The 18,140-nt window shown below is 38.2% G+C and overlaps 1 protein-coding gene across 1 annotated transcript in view; it reads right to left on the bottom strand.

Moving 5' to 3' along the window:
* RASGRF2 (Ras protein specific guanine nucleotide releasing factor 2) overlaps positions 1-18,140 on the bottom strand; it is a 216,302-nt gene that overhangs the window by 98,302 nt on the left and 99,860 nt on the right. Inside the window, exons 10-12 of the mRNA XM_069492794.1 lie at positions 12,353-12,513; positions 11,347-11,413; positions 10,660-10,796 (exon numbers count right to left, since the gene is read on the bottom strand). Coding sequence (XP_069348895.1) covers positions 10,660-10,796; positions 11,347-11,413; positions 12,353-12,513 — 365 coding nt within the window. The remainder of the gene's footprint in view (positions 1-10,659; positions 10,797-11,346; positions 11,414-12,352; positions 12,514-18,140) is intronic.

Here is an 18,140-nt window from a genome sequence, read left to right as displayed (position 1 = left end):
GGAAAGCCACTGAGGGTTTCTCAGCAGTTCATCTATGTCGAGAAGATCTAAACTGGCTTCATGGTGCTATTCATTGGAAAAGAGGGAGGAATAAGTGGAGACCCCAGGATCAGCAGCAGCAGTCCCCAACCTTTTTGATACCAGGGATCAGTTTTGTGGAAGACAGATTTTCCACGGATGGGGGTTGGGGGGACCTGGCCACCTCGGTTCCACCTCAGATCATTAGGTGTTGGATTCTCATGGGGAGCGCAACCTGGATCCTCGCATGTGCAGTTAGCGCTGAGGTTCGTGCTCGTGTGAGGGTCAGATGCCTCCGCTAATCTGACCGGCACTGGTCCGCAGCCCGGAGGCTTGGGGACAGCAGATCATCAGAACAATATTCCGAGTCAAAAAATGAAATGATTCATATCTCCCCTGAGGCAGACTGTGGGAATGAAGAGGAAAGGGTGTGGATATCTATTCTGAAGAAAAAAATGATAAAAATGGATAAGTTACTGATCAAAACCAAGAGAAAAAAACAAGGTAAAAATAAAAGATGACCATTGCTGGAAGGCAATTTTTAAATTTTCGGATGCAAATATATTTAAAACTAATAAAGCATGGCCAAATGTCTTCTGAATGATCCAGAGTCCAACCCAAATCAGTCTCTTTTGAATTCTCAAGAGCATCACGAAGATGCGTTGGTTGTATGGCACTGGGGATTTTCCTCAACGGTTGTTACAACTGCATTGATTATGTACTTACTACGTGAAGACACTGGGCTGAGCGCTGGGAGGTGAGACTGGGAAGCAGGGTAAGGACATGTGGAGGAGCTTCGAAGATGAGTAAGGCAAGTTCACTTTCCTAATCCCAGGGGGACGACGGATTAACCTTATCCCTGTTCTTACCACACTTTGTGGTGGGCAGGGGTGGGGTGATGAGGAAAAGGACTGTATGGGGTGAGCGGTTGCACACACGGGGAGAGGAGGATGAGGGTACGTGAGCCTTCACTCCAGCGGCCTTTCCAGCCATTCCTTAGGCTTCTTTTCACTCTCCATGTTTCTGAAGCACAATGAGGAATCCACTTGGGTAACCAACACAGGAAGTGGGGTGGGTACAGATGGTGTTTGGTGAGACCTGGGGAAAATGAACACTGTTCCTTCAATTTCCTTTAATATTCTAAGCAAATGGCTTATTTATACAGACCACAGCCTTAGGATGACTGTACAATCAAGAACAGAGGTGAGGTAATGACCTAGTGAGATCACCTACACTCGGCCCAGAGCTCCCACACAGCTCCAAAGAGACAACCACTCTGTTCAGAGGAGCCCAGACAAGATGGGAGTGGGCATTGGAGGTGGCTAGAGACACAGACTGGAGTTATAGATGCCTCATTCTGGACAAGAGGTGGGAGAGCAGAAATTTAACTCCTCTTTCTGAGGGATTCTTAGTCCAAACCCCTGGGGAATACAGGAATTAGATTGGTACAAAGTCTGGAAACCTAGCAAATGCACCATTGTAGATGAGTTCAAAGGGCATTTCACACTACATGTGCCAACAGTCAGAGCAGGTAAAAGCAGAGCTGTCCTGTCAAAGCAATGGGATACCCACAATCAGGGCATCTTAAGATGCAATTCTCTGTGGGCTGACTTTGCTCATTCCCCTCCCCTTGGAGACCAGAAGGAAAAAACTCTGGTTTTTTGAAAGAGGAACCAAGAGGAAGGGGGTCTCAAGACCAGTCTTCCCAGTTCACTTGCCCGGGGCACTCTGTAGGGTGGAAAGTGGTGCCGGGGAGGACAATCAGCTTCCATAGTCCCCAACAGGAGCCATAATGTGTGATCCAAGTGCCAAGGATTGGGACATAAGCTTTCTCACCTGTCCCCAACATAAGAAACAAGTGCTTTTCCCTCTGCCATCCCTCATCTACTGTGTCAGTCCAGGGTATAGTGACCCAGGACCTGAGAAGGCTTTGTAGAGAAACACAGAAGAGACACACAGAGATATTTTTGATTGGCTAGAGTTACATTTAAACAGCGTAGGCAGAATACTGCATGAAATTTGAGAGAGAAAATAGAAAATAAATCTCTGTTTTTCCCTAATATGAATACACATTAGAGTATATCTTTGACAAAAATATTTAATTTTTTCAAAAACGTAATTATATAAAAAGAATTGGAATGAGAAAATAACATGCCAAAAAACTATCACAAAAAAGATTTAAAAATGAGGGGTTAAGAATTTTAGTACTATTAAAGCTGTTTATTTTTTAAAGAAATCATTATTCATCTAACAAATAGAATGGCAAAGGTTTTCAATTTTTTTCTCACCTCTCTCCCTTCATGAATATAGGGATTCATAATTTGGAATTCAAGAAATATAGGCAGAAAGAGGGTAAATACAGACTTGTATTTTTCACTTCAGTGTTTTTATTTTTTATTATGAAATACTTCAAACATACAGAAAAGAATGAGGCATCCATATACCAGCCACCTAGACCTAACTAATATTAATGCTCTGCCATATTTGCTATAGATCATCCTTTTTCTTATAAGGATAGAAAACACTGCACACATAGAGAAAGCCCCCTTCCATTGCAGTAGGCTCCTTCCACCCCAGAAGTAACCACTGTCCTGACGCTGATGAGTATCCACTTGTCCTTCCTTCATTCCTTTTTTCTTATTTTACTATATTTGTATGTATCTGCCCATTATAATATATTAATACATTATTTGCATTTTAAAAATTTACACAGGTGTTTGTGATTTTTTCAACCAGTGTTGATTTTAAGATTTGTTCATGTCTATGTGTAACATTCATTCATTCATTTTAACTGGTATCTATCCTAAGGTATACACATACATAGTACACTTTACCTAGGCAATCTCTTATTTGGTACATTTAAGAGGTCTCCATTTTTCTGCTATTACAAAGATACAGTGACTGTTCCTACATATTTCTCCTTGTAAAAAAGTTTTTACCTTCCTATCTTTTAATTTTTCATAGGTAATCTGTCTTTCTACCTTTTGAGATTTTTCGTTTTGTGTTTTATCTTCCATAGTTTCACCTCAATGTGCCTAGAAGAGGTTTTCATTGAGTAGATGCAGCTTAGAATTCAGTATGCTTCTTCAGTATGAGCACTCGTATCTTTCATCCATTTTGAAAATTTCTACTCATTTTGTCTTTAAAGACTGCATCTTTTCTATTCTCTCAAATCTTTTTACTGGAATTTCCATTCAACGTGTGTTGGACCTCCTAACTCTATTCTCCATGTCTGAATCTCTTTTTCATGTTTGCCATCTCTTTATCTGTCTTTGCTATAGCCTAGGTAATTTCCTTATAGATATATTACCTGGTTCTTAATCTTCTCATGAGCTGTGGTTGATCCACTGTCTTTAATGAATTTGCAGGGAATTTGTAAGTTTGATGTCTATAGTTTCCTATTTTAGATTTTCTATTTGGTTCTTTGATATCCGCTGCTCCTTTTTACATGGTGATCTATTCTTTTCTTCTGATCTTTCTTTCTTTCTTTCTTTCTCTCTCTCTTTTTTTCTTTCTTCTTTCCTTCTCTCTCTCCCTCCTTCCCTTTCCCTCCCTCCCTCCCTCTTTCTTTCTTTCTTTCTTTCTTCTTTCTCTTTCTTTCTTTCATAGTTTTGCTACATTTTAAACATTCTTATTTTACTGTCTTTTCCAAGTTGTCACCCTATTATCTGAAGTTATTGCAGTGCTAATTCTACAGTTCCCCCATCTGCTGAGTCTTGCTCATGATAGGTAATGTACTCATAAAATTTGTAATTTTTTATTTTAGCACAGATCATGAACCCTGGATTGTAGAAATGTTGCTAATGAAGTGGCTTTGTGTTTGCATCTACAAGCATGTTTGGGATTTCAACAATTGAAAGTTACTTTTATAATAATTTTTCAGATGGGACTATGTGGATATTATAAATCTGAATTTCAAATCTGTAGACCAGAGACACATTCATTTTTTTCAAGGGAGATTTTTAAACAATTCAGAACCCAAGGCTAAGGAAAACTTCCTTCTTTCTTTCCTTGGGGCAATGGGTAGGGTTTCTTAAGTTCTTATTTCACAGAGGGAACAGACTTCCTGTGTCCAGGCCTTAAATAGGGATCCCAATTACTTTAATGGGCCCGAGGCTACCTCTTCCCTCCTTAATATGTTAATACTCCTAGGGCTTGGGACCAACACATAATCTAAAATCATTCCTAAGTCTCTAAGTCTTCACCTTACAAGCTTTCTGCTCTGGCTTTAAGTTCCCTTGTTGTTTCTAGCAACTAGAGATTTCCCTTTCTATCTTTAAATATCACCTATGTATTAATTTTTTTTACTGATTCTTCCTGTTAAAAATTTCTCATTTTGTAGCTAGAGGGGACCTAAGTCATCTCAGTCCTCCCCATTGCCAGAATTGGAACTTGGGATAAATGTTTTATATCCAAAAGAAAAGATTTATGTGACCATTTTAGCACAACCCATTATCCAGTGTCAGGTCTCATTCATAAATCTTTATGATCCACTGTGTCGGCCATTAAAATTATTAGGAAAAAAAAAAAGAAATTTGCATTTACACTCAAGTTTCAGGAGAACAAAATATACATGCAATCTGAACCATATCTCAAAAGACCATGTAATGAAAAGTCATATTTTATAGCTATACAAAAAGGTCTTGGATAACTGGTACACGATCTTTAATCCATCCTTAGGATGGATGGAGAGACAGACAGATTGATATTATGATACAGTTATGTTAGAGGAGTGGTTTTCAAAATGGGCTCTTTATCCCCAGCCAGGCTTCAGGGACAACTTGGGTGTGAATAAGCAGAGCTCCTGAGGACTCTGTGTCCACCAACTCTATTTCAATTAGGAATTCTGCTTTTATCTCACTTCCATCTGGGCCCCTGAGTAATGCTGCACTGATGAAAGAGTTCTGTGTATATCATATAGACACACTCACATGTACAAGTTGTGTATGAATATACTTATAGTGGAAGGTGTGGTATATACTTATGATTATATAAGCATACACCTTGGTTGTTGAGAAGAAGTCATGGAGCCCTGGGGAAATGAATAGAGTCCACTCAGTTACAAAGAAATATATTAAAATAAGCAGGGTGTCAGGTATCTTTATGTCATATTCAAATTATGTGAATTACAGCAAACTTTGAAATTAACAGGATAATGAAAGCAGATTCCTAGATCATGGATAGTCTAATTCAGTTTGAAATGACTGGGGTGGGGTCTGGGAATATGTACGTTTACAAAAGCCCCAGGTGATTTTGATGCAGCTGGTCCCTGGACAGTGCTGAGAATGACTTCTCCTGCATGGGTTTTTAAAGGTCTTGCTTAAGGCAGTATTTGTTCATAGATCAATGGTCTACTGTGTCACCATATTTTTTACCTTCTCAATACTTCTAAGTAGTGGGAAGAAAAGTTAGATTTGATTTTTCTTTTAATTTACCTTTTCATATTAGAGTAGAAAATTCCCTATTGATTCCAGAGAAGCTATTCTTAGTGCATTTTTAGCACGTCCAATGTGCAGCAAATCTGTCTACATTGGTCTGTGTTTGGCACATCTGCCCAAACCAAAAAGTTCAGAGGTGAATTTTAATTCTGCATGTTAGTTAATACCCATAATTATAGTGAATCTGTTTAATAAACCATTATGTATGATAGTAAGACAAGCACAAATGAGTGCACTTTATTGAAATGAATGGTCAAATCTTCAGCCTCAAATCTTTCCCTATAAATAGAGGGAAAAGGAGAAGAATTATTGGTTGAGACCATTAGCCACTTGCACATTTTGTTGGAGGCGCCAACAGTTAATTATGGCCTTACTGATGTAACTAAAAGTGTGATTAATCATTCAAGCAATTGTTCTTTTTTAAAAATTACAGCTTCAGAGAGAAAGACCTGGCAAAGTTAAAAGTCTTAAATTTTCTGCAGAGTTCCTATGTGAAACTGGGATTGTATCAATGCTCAGGAATCACTTTATTATTTTAAATAAGAGTCATGTGTGATTAGTGTAACACAGTGTAGTAGCTTAGGAAGGTGGTTTCAAACCAAGCCACAAAAAATTAAGATTTAGAAAAACAATGACAAAAATTAAAAAGGCAAAATAATGGAAGACATATTCATTATTTAAATTGAAATAAAATGTCCGTTTCTCTAGCCTATAAGGATAGAACCAATGAATTAATGTTCATCTGGTATAAAGAGACAAGAAATAGAAATAGTGGAAAATGTTAATTTCATTGATAATTACAGAAATATAAATTATAACCACTAGAAGGCAAAACACTTTTCCATTAAATAGGAAAATGTGATAAGTGTGACAAATCTCAACATCGGCAAGACTTAGAAGAAAGGTACATAGATACCTTGTTGATGATGTAGTGAAATGATCAGTTATGTATTTCCTGAAGGAATCATGAAGTCAGGAGAGTGATCAGGCCCTCTGGACCTGCCTTATACTCTTTGAGGAATATACACCAACAAGGGACCTTAAAAGGGGGAAAAAAACTCCTGCACAAAGATGTTTAGAACCATGTGATATATTAACCCTAAAACTTGGAAATAGCCCACATACTCAATACTCAATTATTCAGAAAAAGCTATAAAAGTGATAAATTAATGTGGTAGGATATATGTATATTTTATATATATATAGCTTCTAATAGCTATATATAGTTATTACAAGGAACCAATATGAAAAGTTTGTAAGAATACAGTAAGAAGTAAATGAGGTAAAAAGCAAAAATGATGTTTATATATATATATATATATATATACTGAGAGACAAACTATAAAATCATTTCTGTATGGCAGGATTGCAGAGACTTTAGAGATAGAGTTCATTTCTCAGAACAGAAATTCTTTAATTTAATTGGGCAAAACTGATCTATGGAGCTTGCTAAATCCAGGAAGTTTAGAGTGGCCTCTGGAATGTGGCTTCAGGAATCTGCAATTTTAAAAAATTCTCATGTAATTCTCAGGTTATCTGTTGAAATACTCTGATAAACATTTTAGTATGTTGGGTGTTGGGAATATTTCTAGTTCGATTTTGTGTCCATAACCTATATACAATAAAATATTAAACAGTACATTTTCAAGCATTCAGTAAACTCATCTTATAAATAATGAATACATCCAGAGATATACTTGAGAGACTGACAAATTCCATGAATGCATATGTAATTTCTCCCATAAAATGAAAATGCTTTAAGCACAGAATGAAGGCAGTTGCAATGTAGGCTTCTGGGCAGCAGGCTAGGCTTAGTCAAGAGCAGAGCACGCTGTCCCTACCACCCACCATTCACACCCGGAACACTCACTACCTGGCTCAGCCCTGGGCAGCAGTTGACACGTGACCACTCCTTCCCCTTGACACTTTTCTCCTCTTGACTTCTAGGACGCCATCTTGGCTAGTACCCCTTCCGCACTGATGGTTCCTTTTGGTCCTCTTCCCTATTCTCCCTGACCCCTCTCTCTGTCCACACATGACTGTCTTCTCATTTCTATCTATGCTTATTCCCTTGGGGATCTCAACAGTCTCACAGCCTTAAATGCTGCCCAAATAATGTAGTGTCTCCCACACAGACCTCTCCCTAAACTCTGGACTTCCATATTCCACTGCTTATTTGACAATTCCACTCTAATGTCTAACAGACTTCTCAGACTCAACATATCCAGAAGTAAACTTCTGATTTTCAAACTCAAATCTCTTTCCCCAGCAGACTCCTCCATCTCAGTTAATGACAACTCCATTCTGCCAGTTGCTCAGGCCAAAAACTCTGGTGTCATCCTTGACTCTTCTTTTTCTCTCGCATCCTAGATCGAATCCATAACAAAACCCTGCAGGCTCTACCTTCAAAATGAATCCAGACTCAGAACCCTTATCTCCAACTCCACTCCTGCTGTGCCAGTCGGAGCTTTTAACATCTCTTGCCTGGGTTACTGCGGCAGCTGCTCACTCACCTCCTTGTGTCCACTCTGTCCTCTGTCCTCAGTCTATCGTCACCGCTGCAGCCAAAGGGATCCTTGTCAAACCTAAGTCAGATGGTGGCATTCCTTTACTCAAATCCTTTAATAACTTTCATCTGACTCACAGTACAAGCCAAAGCCCTTTCATTGGCTTAGAAAGGCATCCCTGATCTGGCCCCTCTTACCTCTTTGCCTTCCTCTTTTTCTATTCTCCCTCTCGCATGCTCCATTCCCACAACAGTGGCTTTCACGGTATTCCTTTAAATATGTGGCATCCTGCTTTACAGTCTTTGCCATCGCTCTTCCTTCTGCTTGGAAGGACTTTCCTCCATCACATATCCACACGGTTTCTCCATCACTGACTACAGGCTTTGTCTGAACGTCTCCTTCAGAGTGAGGGGACCACCATTTCAAAACTCTACCAACTCACATCTACCTCCAGTAGCCCACTCCTTCTTGCCCTGCCCTATCACCTCCTACCATAAAACAGTATGTACTTATTTATTATTACCTTTATCCATTATTTTTGGTCTTCCCCACACTAGGATGTAAGCTACAAAAGATCAAGGTCAAGGAATCTTTCGTTGCTGTTGTCTCTTTTGTTCATGATGAGCCATAAATCCCTAGAATAGTACCTAGCATAGCTATCACTGCATAAATGTATTTGTTGAATGAATGAAACCACAAGTGTCAATGCCACACAATGTCAAGGTTCTATTATTGAGCACAGTAATTTCATGTGATATCATCATCACTGAAAAAGAAATAACTTTCTGTTCACTTCCTTCACCTGCAGATACAATCTAGTACAATTTTTTTGCTAAGCCACATATTAGCCATAGCTAATAGGGGGAAATAAGGAGAAAATTGAATACTTCCACCTCAAGGTGTAGTCTAAGCTGAGAAAGACTCACTTGGATGTTTGTGGCAGGCAAAGCGCTGGCTACCTTTCTTTAAAAGACCAGGCACAGAATGATTCACATACTCCAAGTCTTTCTCTCTCAACAATGCCTCAGCAGGCACCCTAAGGAAGGTCTCTTAAACTTTTACCATCTCCATATCTTAGGACCCCCAGTTATGTCACAAGGTAGAGGTAGAGGAGCTGGAAAAACACCTTTGCCTACTCCTATTCTCCCCATTCTTCCCACTTATCTTGGCTTACAATGCTCACAAAATTTTGTTGCATTAAGTTTACTTCCTTTGCCTCCCTACAAGCCAGCCTGTCTGCTTGAAAGCAGGAATCATTGCTGTATCCCTGGTACCTGCACGATACCTGGCAGCACATGGTGATTCCTCAATAAATGTTCGTAGAATGAATGAATGAATGATCCAGAGTTTTGTTAGATTAAGAAGTGCATTACAAATAGAAAGAGATGCATTACAGTATTAATTGATCTAGCACAGAGCTAATGAAAGTATTAATAAATCACCCCAAGGAGGCAATTATGCAAATATGGAAGGTCCCATATTTTCATTTCTTTGTCAGCCAGAAATGAAGTGGCTTCTCTTCTACCTATTTATTCACCATCAAAGCAGTCCTGATGGTATATAAGTAAAAATTCAGCATAAGGCACTCTGATAGAGGATGTTTAGAGTACTAAAAAAAAAAGAAGGCCTGGGTTAGGTTTGAGTCTTGATTCAATGCAGTTGGGTAACTTGACAAATGCTTAGCTTTCCAAATCTCAGGCTTGTCACCTGTGAAATGGGACTAATAATATTTCTCTCTGTTTACCTTCAGAATATTATTGCGAGGGCCAAATGAAATCGAGTGTTTAAAACTTCTTTGGCAAATAAAAATAATTATTATTACCATTCATTCTCTTTGGTTTTCAGTTGCTTAAAAAAGTTTAAGTAACTAAAGAACAATGATACAGTTCATGTTTCCTCCTAAGTCTTACATACAAATTACTATGAGCTCTTCAGAAAAAAAGAAGGCAATGAAATCTATATATGCCTTTTCCATTTGCCTCAATCTTCCTTAACAACTTTGAAAATAATTTTCAAGCCTTCTTTTAATATTTCCTTACACAGCATCACTTTTCCCCTATATTAGCAAATGGATCCAAAATTCACATGGCACTTGAATTTAGGAATGCCCTAGTCCAATCATGACTAGTTTTGACATATTTCTAAATCATATTATTGCCTGAACAAATGCACCAATTCCCTAACTGGGCATTGCTGAGGAAGGAAAGATAAGCAATTCTGTTCCCTAATTTTTCCTGTAGGAAATACAGGAGCTCATTTTCAGATTTCATAGTACAGACAGTGTCTCTTTTGATTCTTTAATTCTTGATTTCTCACTATAGCTCTTGTTAGCTGTTTTTGTATCACTCACCACTTTTCCACTTCAGAAACAAACAAACAAAACATGGAGTCATTGGAGAATTTATTACTAACAGGGCAATTTCTATACTGCTCAACATAAGTGATTACATTTGCAGCTCGTGCAAAATGCCCAGGAGCTAAAACGCAACTACTACATTTCAAGTAAATTTTAATCTCAAAAAGAAAAACAAACAAACAACAAAAAAGCAATCACAGCCTATCGAGATACAGAGTGGTGATGGCAGGTTCAACAACCTGGGTGTCATTTTTTAATAAAAATAAAAGAACTTGAAAAATCCTCTCTAAATGTTTATGTTGTAAAATTAAAAAAAAATTGGCAGAAGCCACTTGCTTACCTGACTGATGTCGCTCATCCAGGCAGCCTTCTCTTGGCGCGAAGGTGCCAACAAGACCACGGTGAAGGAAGCAGCATCGGGAGGCTCCACCACTATTTTAAAATCCAGGTGCCCAAACACTTGCCCAGAACCTTTGGCTTAGACACAATGTAAACCAAACAATTAGATGTGACTACAAAAACATGAGGGATAGCTGCTTTCCCGTAGTTCTAGTAATATGATAAATGTGCATGCAAGTCCAGAATCTCCTTCCAGCAGTATCGTACTTCTCGGGCACAGGAAAGACTTTATTAAGCTCATAAGCAGATGAAGAAGCTGAGGTCAGTAGGTCACTCGGGCCTAGGATACTGGTTTCCTTCTCACTTCCTAGTTTTGTTTTTTTTTTAATCCCATAATCTATAGAATTCCAACACTCTAATTCTACTCTTCTTTTTTCTCTATGTGTCACTGAATAGTCACTAACATGAGATAGTCTGTAGAATGCTAATTCCCAAAGACAGTTTAACAAGGCTCATGGGCTAAATGGTTCTCAATAGAACTTTTTATATATAAATGACTTTAGGGAGTTTATTCCCAGCAGCTTTCTTGCTTCCTTAAGCAGCTCTTCTTAACACTAAAAGCATAAAAACATAGAATTTTATTTTTTTTTAATTCTAATATAATTCTAAGTCAGAGAATGTGACTTACAGTCATCATCGCTTGCATCGGGCTCTTCAATCAACGTACATTCTATGAGAGAGAGAACCCCACCTGTCTGGAAACAAAACGATTTTTCATTAAGAGGCTGAAGATCTTGTGTAGATTGGGAAGCTCTGATTTGTAAACCTTATACTCAATTTGCCACAGAAGTAAGCGTGCTAATTCTACTATGCATAAAAAAATTTTCATAGGGTCCAAATTTAAACTTAGATGTGTAAAAGAAATTGGATTCATTTAACTTCAATTAAATTCTTCCCCCCCACCCCACTCTCACTCTCAATGTTTATAAAATGTAGCAAGTCAGTAGATGGGAGACCAGATGGCACCATAGCAGCTTCAGAAAGTAATGCAGCTCAGCAAAGGGCTGGACTCACCAACCAGGAAGTAGTTTAAGCAGTAGAAAACCATCATCATAGTGTTCAATATTTTTAAGCAACAGAAGGAATAGATAGTCAAACTTTTTCTGTAAAGGGTCATATAGTAAATATTTTAGGCTTTACAAGCCATGTGATCTCTATCACAACTACTCAAACCTGCCATTTTAGCATAACAGCCACAGATAATATGTAAACAAATGAGCATGGCTGTGTTACAATAAAACTTTATTAACAAAAACAGGCAGTAAGCCATGGGCCACAGTTTGCTGGCTCCTGGTACAGAGCAAGATAAAATAAATAGCATTTAGTAAATATCGTATCTGTACTCTGTAGTGATTTGAAGATTTTTGCAGCTCAGTAGTCATCAACTAGTTATAATTTTGTCCAGGTTATGAATTTAATTGTACTTCTTTATGGCAATGCACACTTCAAATAAATTTGTATTACTTTGAATACAAGTGGTAATAAAGTAAATGTTGGTAACTATACACTACCTCACTCTTTATGGAATCAGGACAATCTGTTTTATAATAAAACCAGGAAAGTCACAGTTGAATTAACCTCAATACCTCCTAAGTGCTTGGAACATAAATGGAACAGTCATGGAAAACCAGTACCTTGAGCAGATGCAGTTTTCCTCCTGAACTTCTTGTACAAATTAAAAAGTGTTTTGTAAATAAGAAGCACTGTCTCTCTCCTTCCTTTTTCAAAGACAACGAACCCAGGCGAACTTTACTAAGTTTCCCCCTCTCAACGGAAGGTACTTGAATAAGAGAACCTGGTGATTACAAAAATGAAGAATACACAGCAATTAAAATTCTATCAGGTGAGGACCCTGCTGTGGCAATAAAGTCTAGGGCCCACTTCCCAAGATACCAAGGATTTATTTATTTGATGCATCCTTAGAACAAGTAAATCTCCCACACTCTGAGCAGAAGAAACAACGCATTGTATTTTAAGGACCGAACTGTTCCTAATATTTTTGTGAAACACTTTAGAATTGATTCTTCATCTATAAGCTGGAAAATAAGTTTGAAAGAAGGCTATATTGAATTCAAAGAATGGGTTTACTTCTACCATCTGTCCTTAGTGATGTGATTTGATCCCAGTTAATTTATTTACTTAACAATAATGTACATATTACACAGTAATATAATAACATAATAAAAAGCAAATAGAATTTATTCTTCCTGAAGCACAGAAAGTAGATAAATATCATATTAACATAGTTTACTTTGTATTTAAAAAATAGAATGTACGATATATGTGTATTATAAAAATACATATATCGTTAATATTTAATTCAATGAAATTTAGTTAAGAACTATTTTTAAAGAGCAGCTATTTCAAGTTTCATTTAAAGTATATATGATAAAAATTCTTTGTGGAATCTAAATGGAAAATAAATGGCATAAAATCTATACCCAGAGCACCCCCCTATGAGCAAAACTATCTTCCATTCAATGTGAGAAGCTATGCACAGACTTAATATAATACTGAGATTACCTTTGATTATTTCTAGATTTCACCCTAATAATGACCACCCCTCCCCCAAAAGAAAATTCCAATGTAAGTTAAACATCAAGCCAAAAAGCACTAAGAAAGATTACTGCAAACATCTTCGTTCTAACTTCTGAAAGATCCACAGCCAATAATACTTCTTTTATTATTATTATTTGTATAAAGGTAAGGGGTACAAGTGCAATTTTGTTACATGGATGTATTGCATAGCGGTAAAGTCCGGGCTTTTAGGGTATCACATTTCTTATATTTGTTTAATCCACCACCTATTTCAAATGCAGCCTTACACAGGCTCAAATCAGCCTCATAAGAACTGTTAAATGCAATTCGACCCTTAAACATTAACAGTGGTCATCACTAAGAAAGGAGATTGTAGGCAACCTGATTTTCCTCTTCATACATTTTCTGGGTTTCCTGATTGTTGCAATGAGCACAGATTACTTCTGTAAGTGGAAACAAAACACTAAAGTTCTTTATACAAAGAGCATATACACAGAAGAGAGTTAAACTATGACTGTGAATCACAAAATGTTCACATTAACATATGAATGTTCCAAATTGCATCTCCTTTTTAAGAGAGGTGCAAAGGTGTGCAGGGTGGTAAAGGACCCAAGTCCCCATGCCCGATCTCACACCGTTTGTTAGGTGGGTGTTTCCGTGGGCTGCTTGACAGACAGAGAGAAGGCGGTTGTTCCAGGCCTTAAGAATAGCAAAGAACAGTCTCAGGTGATGGCATGGGATCAGGGGAACAAGGGGCCAGGAGAAGGCTCCACTTCAGGAAAGGAATAGCAAGAAGAGAGTGAAGGAAGGAGGCAGGGTGGGTGGGAGGAGACTAGCAGACAGCCCAGGGCAAGGGACTGCATCTGAAGAGGAGTAGGGGGTGTGGGAACAGCAGGAAGCAGAGAGGTTAGGGCAGTAGATGAGCAGCAATAGCAGCAAAAGGCTGTGCTCAAGGAACTTATGGAGATGTAATCCAAGCTGGCAGAGGCCTCTCAGAGCATCTGGTTCAATGCCCCCCATTTCACAGATGGGGAGACTGAGGCCTGAGGCTAAGTAGCTCTCCTGGGGTCACACCCAAGTGAGCAGCATAGCCAGGGGATGGCAGTGAATTCAGCAACATAAAACTGAACCCTGAGGCCGGGCGCGGTGGCTCACGCCTGTAATCCTAGCACTCTGGGAGGCCGAGGCGGGTGGATCGCTCAAGGTCAGGAGTTCGAGACCAGCCTGAGCAAGAGCGAGACCCCGTCCCTACTAAAAATAGAAAGAAATTATATGGACAACTAAAAATATATATATAGAAAAATTAGCCGGGCATAGTGGCACATGCCTGTAGTCCCAGCTACTCGGGAGGCTGAGGCAGGAGGATCGCTTGAGCCCAGGAGTTTGAGGTTGCTGTGAGCTAGGCTGACGCCATGGCACTCACTCTAGCCTGGGCAACAAAGTGAGACTCTGTCTCAAAAAAAAAAAAAAAAAAAAAAAAACTGAACCCTGGAAAGGGCACGGATAGGAAAAGACCATAAGTTCTAGCATCGCCATGGCTGGCCGTGAGGCATCAGGCAGATAGCAAGGGCGGAGTAAATTGATCCAGGGGCTTGGACAAATGTCCTGGGGGACAGATGGGTTTGGGAGTCATTTTCAGAAAGTCTATAAGCAAAGCTGTGAAAACTTGATAATAACGCGTTCATTGGTAAGTGCTTCTAGCAATTTAGTGATTTTCTAAGTCAAATTACAGAATACAAAAAATAAATAAAATTTTAAAAAGAAATTACACAATACACTATTAGCTCCTATATTAGCAATTACTGCGGATTTCAGCTTTAAGGTAAAAAAAAAATAAATGTTTCCTTGGCAACCACACACTAATATGCTTAATCTATAATTGTTTATCTCATATCCAAGTAGGAGAATATGGACATTAGGTCCATACCTGTATACATCTGAATTAAAAGTAAGAAATGTCAAAATTATTGTTTGGTTTGTAAAGTAATCATATTTGGAAAAAGCACTTCACATAGATCTTTTTTTACAGTTCATCTTATGTTTGACATGATGTTTCAACATAGCCATGAGATATGAAGAAAAGATTTTTCTGTAGTTAATACAAAATAGTGAAATAATTAGTATTAAATCAGTAATTCCTCAGTATCAGACCATTGCTATGGCACAATCCTTTGCAGCCTGCTCATCAGTCTATCTAATAATTGGGGTCAACTTACAACAAAATTTCTGTTATTTCAATCGCTAAATTGCCCTGGAATGACACTGGAGACTGGCCAATGCCCTTATTGTTAATTCCACTCAGCAGTAAAAAAAGAATGAAGGATGATTTCCACGTTAATTGGGTTAGGCATTGGAGAAGGTGTAACTATCTCTAGACCCCAGGTTACAATTTCAAAGAGCACTGGTACACTGAAAGCACACGATTTAGAGCCTGGTAGTGATTAACGTACCAGAGAGGGCCATGTCTCATTCTCAAAGCGTTTCACTCTGCATTCAGTTACTTGTACTGAATTTTCCTGATTCCATTTCCACAAAGACACTGTTAACAGCGCACAATGGATTTCGTACAAAATGTCAACCTGGAGTGCCTTTATCTTCTAATAAATATTCATATATAATCCATGTTATTGAAAATAGAAACTCATTCCAAAATTTGGATCTTGTCTTTTAAGGTTTATGTCATAATCTTGCAGGCACTAGTCCAGGTGGTTCTGTGAACATTAGTTCACTTAATCTTCACAACAATCCTAAAAGACAGGTACTACTATTAACTCCAATTTAAGGAAAGGAAATTGAGGAGAGAGACGTTAAGTAAATGCCCAATATCATAGAGCAAAGAAGTGGGGGAGACAGGATTTGACCTCCAGGGGTACAGCTATACTGTCTTCTTGTTATTGCCTCAGACACATTTACTCAACAAACTTTTAATAGATTTTGGAAAATAAAGGACAATATCAGACCACTCCTGTGATGCAGTCCTTTGCATCCTGCCCCTCAGAGAGGAGTGTGGAACCTTGTAGCCTTAAGACCACATGTTCCCCACCCAATCCATTTAGAATAAAACCTCTGTTATTTCAATCACTGAATCCCCATCAATTAACATTCAAAAGTGGCCATTGCCTTTATTCTGAAGTGACCTTTCAGTTGACCAGGATGACTTATTTTTTTCTAGTTCTTAGAATAAAAATTCATATAAGGTTGAGACCACCACGCACACATACACACAGAAATAGACCTCATACCATCCCTAAAAGTAATTAACACAAATGCTAGCACACCATTAGAAATAAATTGTAACCCATCTCATAGAAAATAGAATTATTCAAAATGTTAAAGAATAATTTTAAAAGACACACCTCAATAGGTCTGAAAGCCTGTTAAGGGTATTAAGTAAAAGTTATGATAGGCGCAACCAAAGCAAAGCAACGCAAACTTTCCAAATTGCCTGCAACTGAATTACTTTCTACTTTCAGATTAAGGTCTGATTTTTAGAAACCATCTTTATTGAATAATTCCTGAACAGAATAACAAAACCAAACATGCAGAGAAATACTGCTGAAAGGCAAATCAGTGTATCGACATCAAAACAACAATATCAGAAATATCAACAGCTGACAGAAGTGCCTTAGACACCTGGTATATAACAAGGAACAGACAACATACGGACATGAACCCAAGAGAGAAGTGTTCATGATTGTTTTTTTCCAATTGTAATGAAAAAAATATGGTGTATTCAATATATTTGACCTTCCAGCATTTTTTCATAATGGATATTTTTTCAAACTCAGACCAAAACAGCCTGTTTTCAGCAATATACTAAATGTTTATGGGTAATAATACTTTCCCATCAAAAGTCCTTCCAGAAATTGTATGCTAGTTATACAGACTTTTGTTCCATTCTCACATACCATAAAGACTATCAGAGATATTTTCAGTGAAGTCCAAATATAAGAAAAATACAAAATAAGACACCTTACAAGCATAATTGCAATTCAACAAATAATTCAATTGAAGTCAATGCCCATTTTCCAGGTATCTATAATGGAAAGCATTGTACTAGACAGGGCATGGCAGAGAGAATTCATAAATGCTGCCCTTCAGAGTTTACAACTATAGGGAGAGATAGACATGCAAACAAGGGCCTCTACACAAGAGGACGAAATACATGCACCAGGAACAAAGTGCCTTGGAAACAGAGAGGAAGGTAATTCCATTCCAACGTGAAGGGAGGGGAGGAGGAGGAGGAAATATTAAAAGGCTCCTTAGAGGTATGTGACGTAAGCCCGGTAGGACAAGCAGACCTTCAATAGGCACAAAAGAGATGGATGAGGGCATTGCCAGACCCCAGGCTGGGGACAGCACAGGAAAAGGCACAGAGGCAGGCAGGCGGGAAGCCACTGTGGGGACACAGTCTGTGCAGAGCATACAGGACGAATTACAAAGGCCTGATGTTGTTAGTACTATATGCCACCATTACTTAAAGAAAACATAACATCTAAAGGCAAAAATGAGAAAAGGAATCATTTCCTAAAATATACTTCCAAACTTTAACATATGTGTGGTTTCTCTCCTTGTAAACAATGAAAAATAGAATGGCATGCATTAAACTTTTTAAATATTCTGTACAAAAATTAATGTGCACAGCCCAAATAATGTCTTGTTTGATGAGGTTAAAAAAAGATTTTTAAGCAGCACATGATGGGAGGCAACAGCAATGCACGTATCTTCAAATGACATTGGCGCATTATAAACAAAACATCCCACTCCTCACCAAGTTCACAATGATAAATGTGTGTAATATGTTGTCTCAAACCAATTGCATGGGGCATGCTCCCCTTCTCCAGAAGACCTAAGTACTAAAAAATAACTTGGGATGTGGTTTAC

This window comes from Eulemur rufifrons, chromosome 17 (genome assembly GCF_041146395.1).
Source record: "Eulemur rufifrons isolate Redbay chromosome 17, OSU_ERuf_1, whole genome shotgun sequence".
NCBI classification, from domain to species: Eukaryota; Metazoa; Chordata; class Mammalia; order Primates; family Lemuridae; genus Eulemur; species Eulemur rufifrons.
This window is presented reverse-complemented; position numbering and strand designations above follow the sequence as displayed.